The 14,399-nt window shown below is 35.3% G+C and overlaps 1 protein-coding gene across 1 annotated transcript in view; it reads right to left on the bottom strand.

The window, feature by feature from the left end:
• Dnah6 (dynein axonemal heavy chain 6) overlaps positions 1 to 14,399 on the bottom strand; it is a 275,338-nt gene that overhangs the window by 174,362 nt on the left and 86,577 nt on the right. The window contains exons 18-25 of the mRNA XM_026413801.2: positions 12,086 to 12,298; positions 11,285 to 11,377; positions 9,860 to 9,979; positions 5,551 to 5,731; positions 3,978 to 4,074; positions 2,503 to 2,722; positions 1,036 to 1,200; positions 809 to 922 (exon numbers count right to left, since the gene is read on the bottom strand). Of these exons, the coding sequence (XP_026269586.2) occupies positions 809 to 922; positions 1,036 to 1,200; positions 2,503 to 2,722; positions 3,978 to 4,074; positions 5,551 to 5,731; positions 9,860 to 9,979; positions 11,285 to 11,377; positions 12,086 to 12,298 (1,203 nt within the window). The remainder of the gene's footprint in view (positions 1 to 808; positions 923 to 1,035; positions 1,201 to 2,502; positions 2,723 to 3,977; positions 4,075 to 5,550; positions 5,732 to 9,859; positions 9,980 to 11,284; positions 11,378 to 12,085; positions 12,299 to 14,399) is intronic.

Raw genomic sequence — 14,399 nt, 5'->3', positions numbered from 1 at the left:
GAATTACTATATGGCTCAGCAATCCCGCTTCTGGACACATATAAAAAAGAACTGAAATCAGGATCTTGAGGAGGTATCTTAGTTCTATGTTAATAGCATCAATGTTCACAATAGCCGAGATGTAGAAACAATCTAAAAGTCCAGTAACTGATGAATAGATAAAGAAAATGTGGCATAAATATACAATAGAATATCATTCAGCCTTAAAAAGAAGGAAATCATATGCAATAATTTGGATGAATCTAAAAGACATTAAGCTAAGTGAAATGAGCCAGTCACAGAGAGAAAAATAATGAATGATTCCACTTATATAAGGTATCTTAAATAGGCAGACCCATAGAAACAGAGTACAACTGTGGTTGCCAAGGGATGGGGAAATGGAAAAATAGGAAGTTGCTTTATAAAGTTTCAGTTACGCAAGATGACTAGGTTCTAGGGATCCATTATACAGCATTATGCTATTGTTAACAATATTGTATTGTGTACTTAAAAAGTTTTAAAGAAGATAGACCTTCTAAGCACAGTTATTCCTTAAAAGCTACAAATCATGAGAACTGATGTTTTCCTCTTGAACTGTTTTTCTTCTATTTTTTAAGTACTCATATGAATACTAAACAAACATAAAGGTAATGTCCCTAAGAATAGTTGAACATGCACGATTTTAGTAAGAATATCAAAGCTTTGAAAAGTTGTGTCAGAGCATTAGAATTGCTGAAATAAAACAAATGTATACTAACCATTCAAATAAAAACCACTGAAACTGTACCTCATGTGAATATATTCCATGTCACTCTGTTAAAAATCTCACCTCAAAATTTACTGTTTCAAAAGCTTCTAGGGCCTCTATGTGATTGCTGTCTTCTGTTTCCAGACATTCAGTCAAATCACGGCACCACATAATTTGAGAAATTGTCAGGATAACCTGAGGGGTGGGGGCAGAGAAAAGAAAACAAAAACAAACATCCTCATTAATTTTGATGTATCTCACCAAAGAAGAATCCAGAAATGGAAATTTAACCAGTTTGCTTGTGTTACTTGAGAAGGGTGGCCTGCCACCACCCATTGTGTCCTTGGTTTCCCCTGATAGTCAGCAATGGCAGCTTTGCTCAGGCGCCGCAGAGATGTGAACATGGCCTCTTCCACTTTACCAAGCCATTCCTCCACGTTGCCTCGAGCCTTGAGGCCTTTTCCCAAGCCAACCTAGAAGGTAATCAGAGCAATGATATAATGGTTCAGGTAGGACTTGTAAGGTACACACATCTTCTTTATTTCTGTAACAGATCCCTAAGTTATATAAATACTAAAAGCTGAACACAAATACTAGAATTTTCTATTGCCATCCCATCACCCTCCTCCAACATATAAATACTGCACTGTTTTACTGTTTACTCTTGGAGCCAACTCCTTATAAGAGGAATATATACGTGCTACATGAATTTCTTCAATTATTTCCATTTTTGTACTTATCATCAGATTTTTATTCCCAACGCTTCCTCTAAACCTGTTCTCATTAAAGTTACCCATGTCCTCCCAAATGAAAGGTCCAATTGACACTCTTTAGTACGTCTCATATTTATTTCTTAGACTTCAAATGACTTAAATATTTGCTTGTTTTGGACATTTCATCTGTTCTTCTAACCTCCCTTTAAATTTCATGTTTCCCCAAGACTCTATCCTTAATCCTCCCCTTTTTCTTCTTCTGCACCATGAGCAAAATCTTTTGCAAGAAGTTCAATTCAGGATAAAAATAAATGTTTATGGGGTCCCACTTCTCCTACAGATACACTTATTATGCTCCAACTGAACCTAATTCCTTGGCATTTCTTTGCATAGTTCTTCTGTCTATAATGCTTTTCACTTTTGTGACCATACAACAGATACTTCTCACCTTTTTTTTGACTGTGTGTGGGTGTGTGTGTGTACATGCATGGCACTTGCTTGATTCCTCACAGTCAGCCAATACATTCATTCTCTTAGTGTTCACCATATTCTAGGTGCTGTGAAATGCCCTGGATATGCTATCACTAGTAACTAACACACAATGCTCACTGGGTATTGCTTTAAGTACCCAGTAAAATTCATATAAAGTAATACCTGAAAGTTACCATGCCACTAATCAGGTACTAATCCTCACTTTATATAGGTGATTAAATGGGGTCTTAAATCTAGGTGGCCTGGCAAAGAACTGGCACTCTAAACTAATCCACTATTTTGCCTCTTGTGGAGAGTTGGGTAAGACATGTTTCCTGTTTTCTCCACTTTGTTTCTAAGAACAGAGCACATGTCTCTGTTACAGCATTTTCTGTGTGATTTTTAATTGTTTGATAATTTCTCCATTAGAGTTTGAGTTCTGTCAGAACAAAGGTTTTTTCTTGGTTATCCTTGAAACCACAGAGCTCATAGAGCACCTGGCATGCTTAGAATGAGAATGTGCAGATATCTACCCCAGCACTGGGAGAGTAACAATTTATCTTTGAGGATTTATAAACAAAAGCACCTCACCCTTTCTCCCTCTGGTGACAGCATCGCTAAGATATCATTAGTGTAAACCTTTTCTGGCTCTCCGTCAATACTAGGAATTCTTCCTTCAGCAGGAGGCATGAGAGCAAATTCAAGCCTTGAAATGGAGTCAAAGCATTTCCTTAGGTGAGGCTGAACAGCCTGTGGATTTCGTGTCTGGGCCAAGATTTCCAGAAGTTCATCATTTGACAAGAAGTAAAATCTGTATTCAAGAGAATCTTTAAAATATAACTTGAAATTGAAGCTAAGCCTTAGGCAGATATAGAAGATAAATTACTTAGGCACATCTCTTCTAATCCACTAATTTCCTGGACCTTTATTTATACTAGATCTGGATTCCTGGGGAAACCACAGTTCTCTTAATAAATTTTCTATAAATATTAGTGATGATGCAGTTCAAATATCTAGAATTAACTTAGATATTTTTCATAAAATATTATAAAATTGTTAGTTTTTGTTATGATACTGATTTATTAACATATGCATTACTAGCATTTGAGCTTCTAGGATGAAGATATATTATTTCTTCTCCCTAGAATCCATCTTGCCTAGTAACTCACACATACCTACTAATCTATACATTATTTGTTCAACAGGTGAATGAGTGTTTTCAGGAACCTTATTTGGTTCTATTAATGTATAGTGGGTAATCATTATGATTCAAAAGCATATGCTGGTCCCTGCAGCATGTGCTATGTGGAAAGTCACAGAATATTATTTTGCCAATTAACCATTTACAACTATATAAAGGCTATACTTGTGCAAAGAAAACTATTTTGTATATGTTTCATTGTCATTATCAGCAAGACGGGTTTAAAAAAATGTGAACTTACAGAATAAGGGTTTGGCAAGTTATAGCCCACGTGACAAATCAGGCCTGCCATCTGTTGTTGTCAATAAAGATCTTTTAGTCACACTGACATGCAGATATACTTTGTATGGCTTCTTTTGGGGTACAATAGGGGAGTTGAGTATTTGCAACAAACTGTATGGCCTGCAAATCTTTAAATATTTACTCGGTGGCCTTTTATTTAAAAAGAAAGACTGATCCCTGCTCTAAATAATGAAATATTCTTCTAAATTTGTCTTTAGTAATACACTTTCTATATTATGTTTAATTTATCCAAAAGTATTTAATTGTCATGTATAGCTAATCTGAGTTTCCTTAATTCCAGTATGCCTTGCTGATTTTATTTCTCTGATTGATTTCTTTACAATGCTATTTAAAAACAATGCTTGTAATGCTTTTACAACAACTTAAATAAAAACTGGTTTGGAATAAAAAGAATCCTTCCAGCACTTTTCCATTTAAATCTTTAGCAAATATTGTTAACTTATTCTTCAGACTTACAGTCCCAATAAAAATACAAGCTGGATTTTCATTGTCACAAATCTTTCTTGCTTCTCTCTCTGCTGGACAACTATTAAAAATGCCTTAGGTTGCCTTATAAACTTACCTTGGAAAGATAACTCTTTTGGATTCTAAATAGGCCTCTAGACACTTCTGAATTTGGTCAAGTAATGCATTATTGTTTTGAAAAGTTTCCAGAAGTCCTGTTCATTGAAAAAAAATAGTAATGTCAAAATTGTATTAAAATAGAGAATATGACTTTAAATGAAAGTAAAATATAATACTCAAATTTTAAAAACCTTAGCTTTATTTGATAGAAGAATGGACTAATAAAAGTGAGGAATTGGCTAAGAATTTAACATTAGTTTTAATAACAACATTAATTTTAATATTACCATATATTAACAAATATATTTGAAATATAGTTGGCTTCCATTTTTAGAAGTCTGGGAGAACACAAACAAAAGCCAGGTATTTGCCTTCTCCTTCATTTTCCAAATACAGCCAGTCTCAAGAACCTCCCCATTCTCTGTCACTTTCTTACTTTTACTATCCTCTGTATCCTCTGCTATCTTTAAAGGACAAAACTGGGGCAATGGAACACTATTTCTTCATTACTAACCCTTGGTTCTCTCTTTCCATATAGGTTTTTCTTTCTGTTTGCTTCTTATATAAGATTTTTTGGAAAGAGAGCACAACCCAACAACCTTCCCTTGCTTGGCAGTGAAGTTGTCTGGGAATATTCACCAAGATAGTCTATGTGTTGCCATTTGCTATATGATAAGCAGGTTTGATGAGACTTTGGTCTAAAGAGTAGTATATTGCCATGTATATGCACCCAGAAAGACTGGTTTCATACCCAGAGAACAGAATTTATTAAAACATTTCAACTTTGAGACTAGAATTGCAGTAAGTGGTAATATTTTTAACTAGTATTAATTAATGAATTAAAAATAAAGTGTGGAAATTTTTGTGCTTATGTCTGTGGGAAACATTGATACAGTAAGTCAACTGAATATAAATATATGTCTTGTTGACATTGTAAAACTGTAAAAAAGTCAAAATTGTTTAAAAAAAATGTGAGGCAGAAACATTATTGATTGTTGAGAGCCGTAGCCGAAGGGGCCCCAGCAAACTTCCAGCTGCCAGCAAACTTCCAGCTGCCAGCTGATGATTGGCTCACAGAGGCCCCAGCAACTTCTAACTGACTGGCTCCTCTGCAGAGCTGCTCATTGGGGGACTTTTTTTGGCTCCGCCCACATGACCCAGCCAATCAGCCTCAAGAGCAGGAGGAGTGGGGGAGGTGGAGAGGCTTGTGGGAAGCCGGTGGTGGCAGTTGGGCTCTGAAGGTTTTTCCTGAGGAGCTGTTTTGTTTGGCGTGTGTGTCTGGTTCTAAAAATAAAGTTCGTTTCTTTTGACAAGTGGCTCCTGAATTGTGCCCAGCCAGACTGCGGGCAATTGATACCCTGTGTCAACATCCTCAAATTATAAAAATAGAAAAAAGAGAAGTAAATACTTATTTTCCAACATTACACATTAAGCTGAGAGATGATAATAAGAAAAGGTACAGTGTTCCATGAAGTGTTAAAAGTACCATATACTATTAAATTCTTATAGGTGACAAACATTTTAGACGATTGCAAAATCTTTTTACTTGTGTTTAAAAATTTGTTTTATACCAGGTTGAGTAGAAGCTCGAAGAGCATTAGGCAGCCGGTTCACTTTCCTCATGATTTCTTTCCATGATTTATCCACTTGAAGGAACATCTTGGCCTCTGCAGGCAATTGCCTCTGAATATCTGGAGCATTAAAAATACTTTCTAGGTAGAGCCAGTTTCTCTGGCAGGTAAGCCATTCTTCCTAGGAGAAAAATATGGGATCTATCAAAATTTTTAACTTTCAAATCTAAGATATTCAGTTACATTAAAAACTACCACATGGTGGGGCTGGGGTTGTGGCTCAGTGGTAGAGTGCTTGCCTAGCATGTGTGAGGCACTGGGTTGGATCCTCATCACCACATAAAGATAAATAAATAAATATATTGTGTCCATCTACAACTAAAAAAAAATATTTAAAAAACCTTATCAAATGGGGAATTACTATATCTTTTCTCCTGAGGATTTATGGTTCCTTCCATGTACTTTGAAATGAAATTTTCTTAAAGGGTCCAAGACTCAGCTCCACCTGATTTCACCCCACTGTCCATTGATTAGTGTTACAATGAGTCTGCCGCATGATTAAACGCCTGGAAGAAACAAGCTAGGGGGAGATGAGATGCTTACTTAATTAACATGAAGGTTGGGAAAGTGGCAAGTTTAGTGACTATTCAAAATTTACCCTGGGTTACCATGAAAAAATTTGTTTTGAATTAGTGTTTCACTGTGTTGCTGAGGCTGGCCTCAAATCTGTAATCCTCCTGCTTCCTTAGCTTCCTGAGTAGATGGGACTATAGGTGTGCAATATTGTGCTTGGCTTTTTTTTCCTTTCTAAATTATGAAGCTTTTCTTTGCATTTTTAAAAATTTGTGTTTTAGTTGTATATGGACACAATATCTTTATTTTTATTTTTTTATTTTTATGTGGTACTGGGTATCGAACCCAAGGCCTCATGTGTATGAGGCAAGTGCTCTACCACTGAGCCCCAGTCCTTTGCATTTTTTAAGAAAGGAAAAAATCATAAAACCTGCTCATAACAAAACATGTGGAAAGTACAAAAGACTAGGAGAATGAAGAAAACCATGCATTGCATCTCCTTTTAGAGACAACTATTGTTAATAAAAGAAACCAGAACATTTTTTCAAATATTTGTTGATTGATTATACATCATTTTCTGAAGTGTCTCCTCAGGTCCTTGGCCCATTTATTGATTGGGTTATTTGTGGGGGGTTTTGTGTGTGTGTGTCTATTTTTTTTTTTAGTTCTTTATATACACTAGTGATTAGTGCTCTATCTGATGAGTGAGGGGTAAAGATTTGCTCTCTATTCACCTCACAGATTGTTTCTTTTGCTGAGAAGAAACTTTTTAGTTTGAGTCCATCCCATTTATTGATTCAATTTTTGTGCCACAGAAGTCTTACTAAGGAAGTTGGGGCCTAATCACACATGATGGAGATTGGGGCCTACTTTTTCTTCTATTAGACACAGGGTCTCTGGTTGTATTCCTAAGTCCTTGATCCACTTTGAGTTGAGTTTTGTGCATGGTGAGAGATAGGGGTTTAATTTCATTTTGTTGCATATGGATTCCCAGTTTTCCCAGCACCATTTGTTGAAGAGGCTATCTTTTCTCCAATTCATGTTCTTGGCACCTTTGTCTAATATAACATAATTGTAATTTTGTGGGTTAGTCTCTGTGTCCTCTATTCTGTACCATTGGTCTACCAGTCTGTTTTGGTGCCAATACCATGCTGTTTTTGTTTCTATTGCTCTGTAGTATAGTTTAAGTTCTGGTATAGTGATGCCACCTGCTTCACTCTTCCTGATAAGGATTGCTTTAGCTATTCTGAGTTTCTTATTTTCCAGTTGAATTTCATGAGAAATGCAAATCAAAACCACTCTAACATTTCATCTCACTCCAGTCAGAATGGCAGCTATTATGCATTCAAACAACAATAATTGTTGGCGAGAATGGGGAAAAAAGTACACTCATATACTGCTGGTAGGACTGCTAATTGCTACAGCCACTATGGAAATCAGTATGGAGATTCCTTGGAAAACTGGGAATGGAACCACCATTTGACCCAGCTGTCCCTCTCCTCGGTCTATACCCAAAGGTCTTAAAAACAGCATACTACAGGGACACAGCCACATCAATGTTTATATCAGCACAAATCACAATAGCTAAATTGTGGAACTCCTAGATGCCTTTCAATAGATGAATAGATTAAAAATGTGGCATATATACACAATGGAATATTACTCAGCAATAAAAGAGAATAAAATCATGGCATTTGCAGGTAAATGGATGGAGTTAAAGAGGATAATGCTAAGTGAAGTTAGCCAATCCCAAAAAACCAAATGCCAAATGTTTTCTTTGATATAAGGAGGCTGATTCATAGTGGGATAGGGAGAGTGAGCATGGGAGGAATAGACGAACTCTGGATAGGGCAGAGGGGTGGGAGGGGGAAGGGAGGGGGCATGGTTAGTTAATGATGGTTGAATGTGATGATCACTGTTATCCAAAATACATGTATGAAGACACAAATTGGTGTGAATATAGTATATATACAACCAGAGATATGAAAAATTGTGCTCTATATATGTAGTAAGAATTGTAATGCATTCTGCTCTTATGTATAAATAAAAAAAGGAACTTATGAGGGCTAGGGTTGTGGTTCAGTGGTAGAGCACTTTCCTAGCATTGATGTGAGGCATTGGATTTGATTCTCAGCACCACATATAAGTAAATGAATAAAAGGAAAAAAATAAAAATAAAAGAAACCAGAAATGTAGGGTCAGAAATCAAAGTCTATAGACTTTACCTTTCCTTAAGGTCTCCTGTCATTGCAAGTGTGGGCCCAACATCTATTAGAGAGTTTCTTACTTCTCACTTCTCACTCTAGAGATGGGAGACACCTATATGTGTTTTAACCTGGTTTTTCTATGGTCTCATACTTTCCAGACAATGAATTCTCTGAGGGTCCCCACTATTCAGTACAGGCTTCTTTTAAGAACCCTCTGTGAAAATATGCCCTTTGACTTTGGTCTGTAGTCCCTTCATAAGGTTCATCATCAGTGCAGAGGCTGGACCTGGGTCAGCTATGTAGTATTCATTGAAGAGAATGGTTTTCTGAAAAGTTTCCTTTGAAATAAAGGTGAGAAGGCTAGGGGAGTAGCTCAGTGTTAGAGGGCTTGCCTAGTATGTGTGAGGCTCTGAGTTTGATTTCTAGCACTGAAAAAAAATCTATCTATCTATCTATCTATCTACCTACCTATCTATCCATCCATCCATCCATCCTAGAATAAGTTACATTTTTCTAATTACTGATTTTATTATTTCACATAAAACTTTTTATATTAGAATATGTAGAAAACTTAAACATAATTAAATCAAGCTAAACATCTGATGTGTAAAAGAGAAGAAAGTGGATAGGAAGAAAGTGAGATTGGTATGAATGGGTTCTTGTCTTATTTGGGGATAAGTTGAGGTAGAATAAAAAAGAGGTATGCGCCACAAGAAGCATTCCAAGGGGCTTCAAGCAACAATAAATATTCTTCCAGTAAACATAAGGTGGTTATTGCAAGATGCTTAAGGTGGACCAGGATATGGTACTCAGGCCTTTGTGGGATCCTCCCCTCTTGAGTGTGGTACACCTATGACTTGCTTCTACCCATACAGAATGTGGCAAAGGCAACAGGATGTGCATGATTACATTTGTGTTTAATAACACTGAAGCAGCTATCTTGCCAGGAGATTTTCTTTTCCTTGCTAGACTGATGAAGTAAGTGGCCATGTTGCAGAAATCCACCCAAAGAAAAACTGAGTAACATCTAGGAGCTGAGGATGACCTCCATATGAGATCCAGTAAGATATTGAAGCCTTCATTTCCAGAGTTGCAAGGAAATAATTTCTTGAAGTGAGGGAGCCTGGAAGTGGATCCTTCCCCAGATGAACCTTTGGTGAGAATCCTGTCTGGCTGGCATCTTTTATAACAGCCTTGTGAGACCCTGAACAGGCCCAGTACAACCACATCTGAACTCTTGGACCATAGAAACTTAGATAATAAATATATATTGCTTCACACTATCAATAAATGTACCTTGCTTAAGTTTGTGATATTTCGTTTCATGGAAAAAGAATAATACAAGCTGCATAATTATGTAAAGAGCTCCATACATGTGTATTTTCCTTACATTCCAGATATAATAATATCAAAATTTAAATCATACATTTCTAAATTATATAGTATTTAAATAGTGAAACAAACATTTCTAAGGGCCTATGGCTCTCCGGTTATTGGAGGCTCTGTATTGAAATTACTCTCTTACTTACCAGTGTTTGATTAAACAAAGCAAGTTGTTTTTGCCAGTCATCCACTCGTGCCTTAAGGGGACCTACATAACGTGATGAGGCAATGGTTGCAATGTTGATAGTGCTGTCATCAAGAAGGACCTTTAAGAAAAAGTGGAGAAAATACATGCAATACCATGCATTTGTGCTTTCAGTGATATTTCAGATGTTCAATCCCAAGAGTCCATTTAAAGGCCTTCTTTTGGAACGAATAGTTGTAGCTTTAACTACTTTCTACCCATCTATTTTCTCTGCTTATTCCCTTCAGTCTGGCAACAACTGCATCATGCAGGGACTTTTGACTACCAAATCTCTGCAGTTCCTATAATTATTAATGACACTTTATTGGGTTCAACACTTTTTTCCCTGCTTACTACTCAGTAAATGGCACCTTCTTTATATAACTTAGTCACACAAGCATACCTTCATTTCTCATCATACATTATATTTGTAAAATTAGCTTTCTTCTGTTCAATAGTTAACATTTTTCCTTCAACTATCTCAAGCAAGATGAAATTAAAATTCATATCAAGTTCTGAAGGTCTAGGTAGTTTTCCTGTTACCTTCTTTTCTACTGTTCCCCTTTACACAACAATATTCTCACAGAACATGTGGACTTAAAAAAGATGTGTCTATTAATCTGGAAGATTTAATTGTCTGTGTTAATTATAAACTTTCTGAAAGCAGAAACCCCATCAGTTGGCATTACTTGGCCACATACCAAATGCCCTTTATTTTGAATTTGCTCTTCTATCGATTGCCAAAAGTAATGTCTAGTCTTGCTCTTCCAACCTACACCTGGAAAAAGTTATTGTATTTCCAATTTTGTCCTGGATACATCCTTAGACTAGGGCTTAGCCTTTTAATTTGGGCTCTATGACCCAAATTCCTTTGCCAAACAAATGTGCTTTTATACTTCAAGTGACTAAAAATATTTCAACCATGGGTTAGATTTATCTTATTTTGTGATTGATACAGCATGACCACCTACTCCTTATATCAGAAAATTAAGGTGAACTCTTATTGTGCTCATTTATGTTTATTTGCTTCATTGAAACACTTTGAAATACCCTTTATTCTCTTTGGTATTTCTCAGCTGCCACTGTTGAGGTCTGGCTTTTCTTGGCTGATGTCTGAAGAATTCTATGATCTCTTCAGCCATAACTGATCTCTTTGTTTTTACGGTGCTATCAACTACAAGTACTGAAACTCTTAAATATATATGTCACTTTCATTTCCTTGATAAATATTTCATGTATAAGTATTCAAGTCAATTATTCATGTTAATATCTTGCTTTCCAAATTTGATTTTTCCTTCACTTATGTTTCATCAACTCTTCTCAGTATATCATAAAAAATTTTGGAAGTATGACCTTTACCATAAATTTTAACAACCCAGTTACCCACCTGTATGTCATCTGTGCCTCCCAGGATAAATACATCTTTAGTGTCACGATGAGGCAGAACAACAAATTCAGTTGTTTTCCAAGAGTCCTCCACCTTAGAAATAATACAAGATTTTAGAAAATCTAAATTCATTTATGTTTAGGTACTCAATCAGTGGATGTGAAATAAAATAAGAAAAAACTCTATAATTATCCTATTTTCCCTCTTACTGCCCCTAAAATTCTTAAACATGTCTTGTTGGTAAGATGATGACATTGATTTGCTTACTTTATTTGATTAATGTTGACACATAAAAATAACTCATGGTAATTCAATATGCATTGCCTATCATCTTATGCTTTAAATTAAAAATATTCTTTTATGTAGGCAACTAGAAGATTTGCATGGATTTAAGGGCAGAGAGATAGTGTTGTAAGTAGGAAAACTGTTTGAAATATTTAACACAGTTTTCTTTGGTAGTTTGGCAAATAATGTATTTTTCTCTAAACATCTAACAGATGTTCCTTGGTATATGGGTTTCCTATAAAAGAATGCACATTTCAAATCTTATTGTCATCAAGTTCCTGTTGGGAGACAGGTGAGACAGAAAGAGGGAACTTACAGAGATAATATTAATAATAGTGATAATTAATAATACATAATAAATGTAAGAAGAGAATAAAAGGATGTTGATAATAAGAGGGTACAAACTGCAATGGTAAAAAATCCACTTAGATAATAAAAAATTGGTGATATTTATGTTGAGTCTGAAAACCTTTAATTCTCTGATTTTAAGAATAAATATGTATTTTCCAGAATTACCTTTTTAAGAATTATTTCCAAGGAAGCTTCTCCAGAAGCCTGTCCAGATATGTCCTGGATTTCTTGGCCAAAATCAAACACATGCAATTCGGAGAGCCTCTCCAAGGTTAATGGAATTTCAGTATCCACCAGGGAGGCATCAACGGTTTGTTCAATAGCTGTCCAATGTCTAGGCTTCAAAGTTGGGTTCCTCAAGTCAATGATAACTGGAAGCTGAAAAACAAACATTCTCAGAGACACCAATGCTGGGGGACAAAAAGACAGTCAATGTAGATAATAAATAATTTGGTTCAACTGGGAAAATGGGGTCTGGGTGGAAAGGAAAGAAAATCAAGTGCTGACATCTCCAACTCCCTTCCCCACTTCCAATCTGTTGCTAAGGTAATCTGCCCCAAGAATTGTTTCTCCCTGTAGGGAGTTGTAGGAGTTGTTCATTAATGCTTCCTGGGCTGGTCTTCCCCTACCTCTACCCCTGTACAGCTTCATTCCACCCTTGGATCACTCCACCTTCACCTTTTAGTCACATACACAGAAGTGGAGAGGGGGAGGGAATGGCAAGATAAGGGAAGAAGGAGGGCTGAGAACAAAGACATTCTAAAATGTATAAAAAGGGCAGGACACCCCCATTTCTTACTAATAATACTAATTCTATACAATATCTTCTAGAAACCAAGAGGGAACAGTTCCCAACTCATTTTATGAGGCAGCAGTACCGTAATACTAAAGCAATGTAATAAGATTACAAGAATACTATAAATCAATGTTCCTCATGAATATAAGCACAAAAACCACAAACCAGTATAGTATATAGAAATAGACTAAAGCATATACTCAGATGACTTTTGGCAATAGTGAAAAGGTGATTCAATGGAAAAAGGATGACTTTTCAAATAATGGAGCTCAATAAATTGGATATCCATATGTAAAAAAGTAAAACTTACATATACCCTCATACTTTATGCAAAAATAAACCATTTACTTAAATACAGAAAGCTAAACTGCAAAACTTCTGGAAGAAAACACAAAGAAAACCTACATGTTGTCTTAGCTTTCACAAAAAGTGTTTGGATACTATACTAAAGGCTTGATCTGCAAAGGAAAAAAATTATAAAGTGGATTTTATCCAAATTAATATCTTTTTGCTCTGTAAAAGTTACTGTGCAAGGATAAAAGTCATTGACTGGTAGAAAATAATTTCAGTATATATTTGAAAAAAAGAATCATAGCCAGAATACTTTAATAACTCTTAAAATTCAATTATAATAAAGCAAACAATCCATTTAGCCCATTAAGTCCCAAGTTTTCAACTCTGTAAATATTTTAACAAAATTGACACAGGTGCATTATAATAGGTTGGAACTCAAAATCTAGAGCTTATATATCCTTCATTTTTTCATACACACACACACACACACACACACACACACACACACGGAAATGCTTTTTTAAAAATGTTCTTATCATTCATCTATTTGAATAGAACTCTAAAACATAATTATTTCAAAGTTACTAAGTAGTATATTTGTTTCTCAATTTAAGTTTTTATAAGTGGTCTATATCTTGGATAATGGGACAAAATGGGTTAAAAATGGGCAAAATATCTGCACAGACATTTCATCAAAGAACTAGGTGTATGGTAAATAGAATATGAAAAGATATTCACTAGAAAAATGCAAACTATGAACAGTATGAGATGCTACTACATATCTATTAGAGTGACTAAAATTAAAATAAACAAACAAGTAAACAAAAAACAAAGCAAAAAAGCTCCCTCCCAATAATAAGTGCTGGTGAGAATGAAGAGAAACAGATTCTTATACTTTGCTGGTGCAAAGAAAACTAGCAGTTTCACATAAAGCTAAACACATATTTACCATAAAATATAAAAATTCTAATTAATAGTTATTTATTCACATGAATTGATAACTCTTATTAACACAAAAGCCATACTTGGATGTTTATAACTGTTTTGTTTATAATCACTTAAAAAACCTTAAAGAAATCCAGATGTCTTTCAAGAGTTGATGAATAAAGTGGTACATCTATATGACAGACTACTACCATCAGTTAAAACAAACTATTAATATGTAAATATGAAGGAATCTTTAAAATTCTAATTAACAATTAATGCAATTATCAACTCTATCTAATTTTAGAATATTTTCATCACCCCAGTACATCCAATACCTACAGTATCTCTTAGTACTGCTATCTTTCCCTCCCCACAATGCCTGGTAACCAGAAATCCATCTTTTTAAAAGGATATTCTGGATATTTCATATAAATGACATCATGTGCCATGAAGGGTTTTTGG

The sequence above is a fragment of the Urocitellus parryii genome, chromosome 12 (genome assembly GCF_045843805.1).
Source record: "Urocitellus parryii isolate mUroPar1 chromosome 12, mUroPar1.hap1, whole genome shotgun sequence".
Classification (NCBI taxonomy): domain Eukaryota; kingdom Metazoa; phylum Chordata; class Mammalia; order Rodentia; family Sciuridae; genus Urocitellus; species Urocitellus parryii.
Note: the sequence above shows the minus strand (reverse complement) of the source record. Positions and strands in the feature narration are given on the sequence as shown.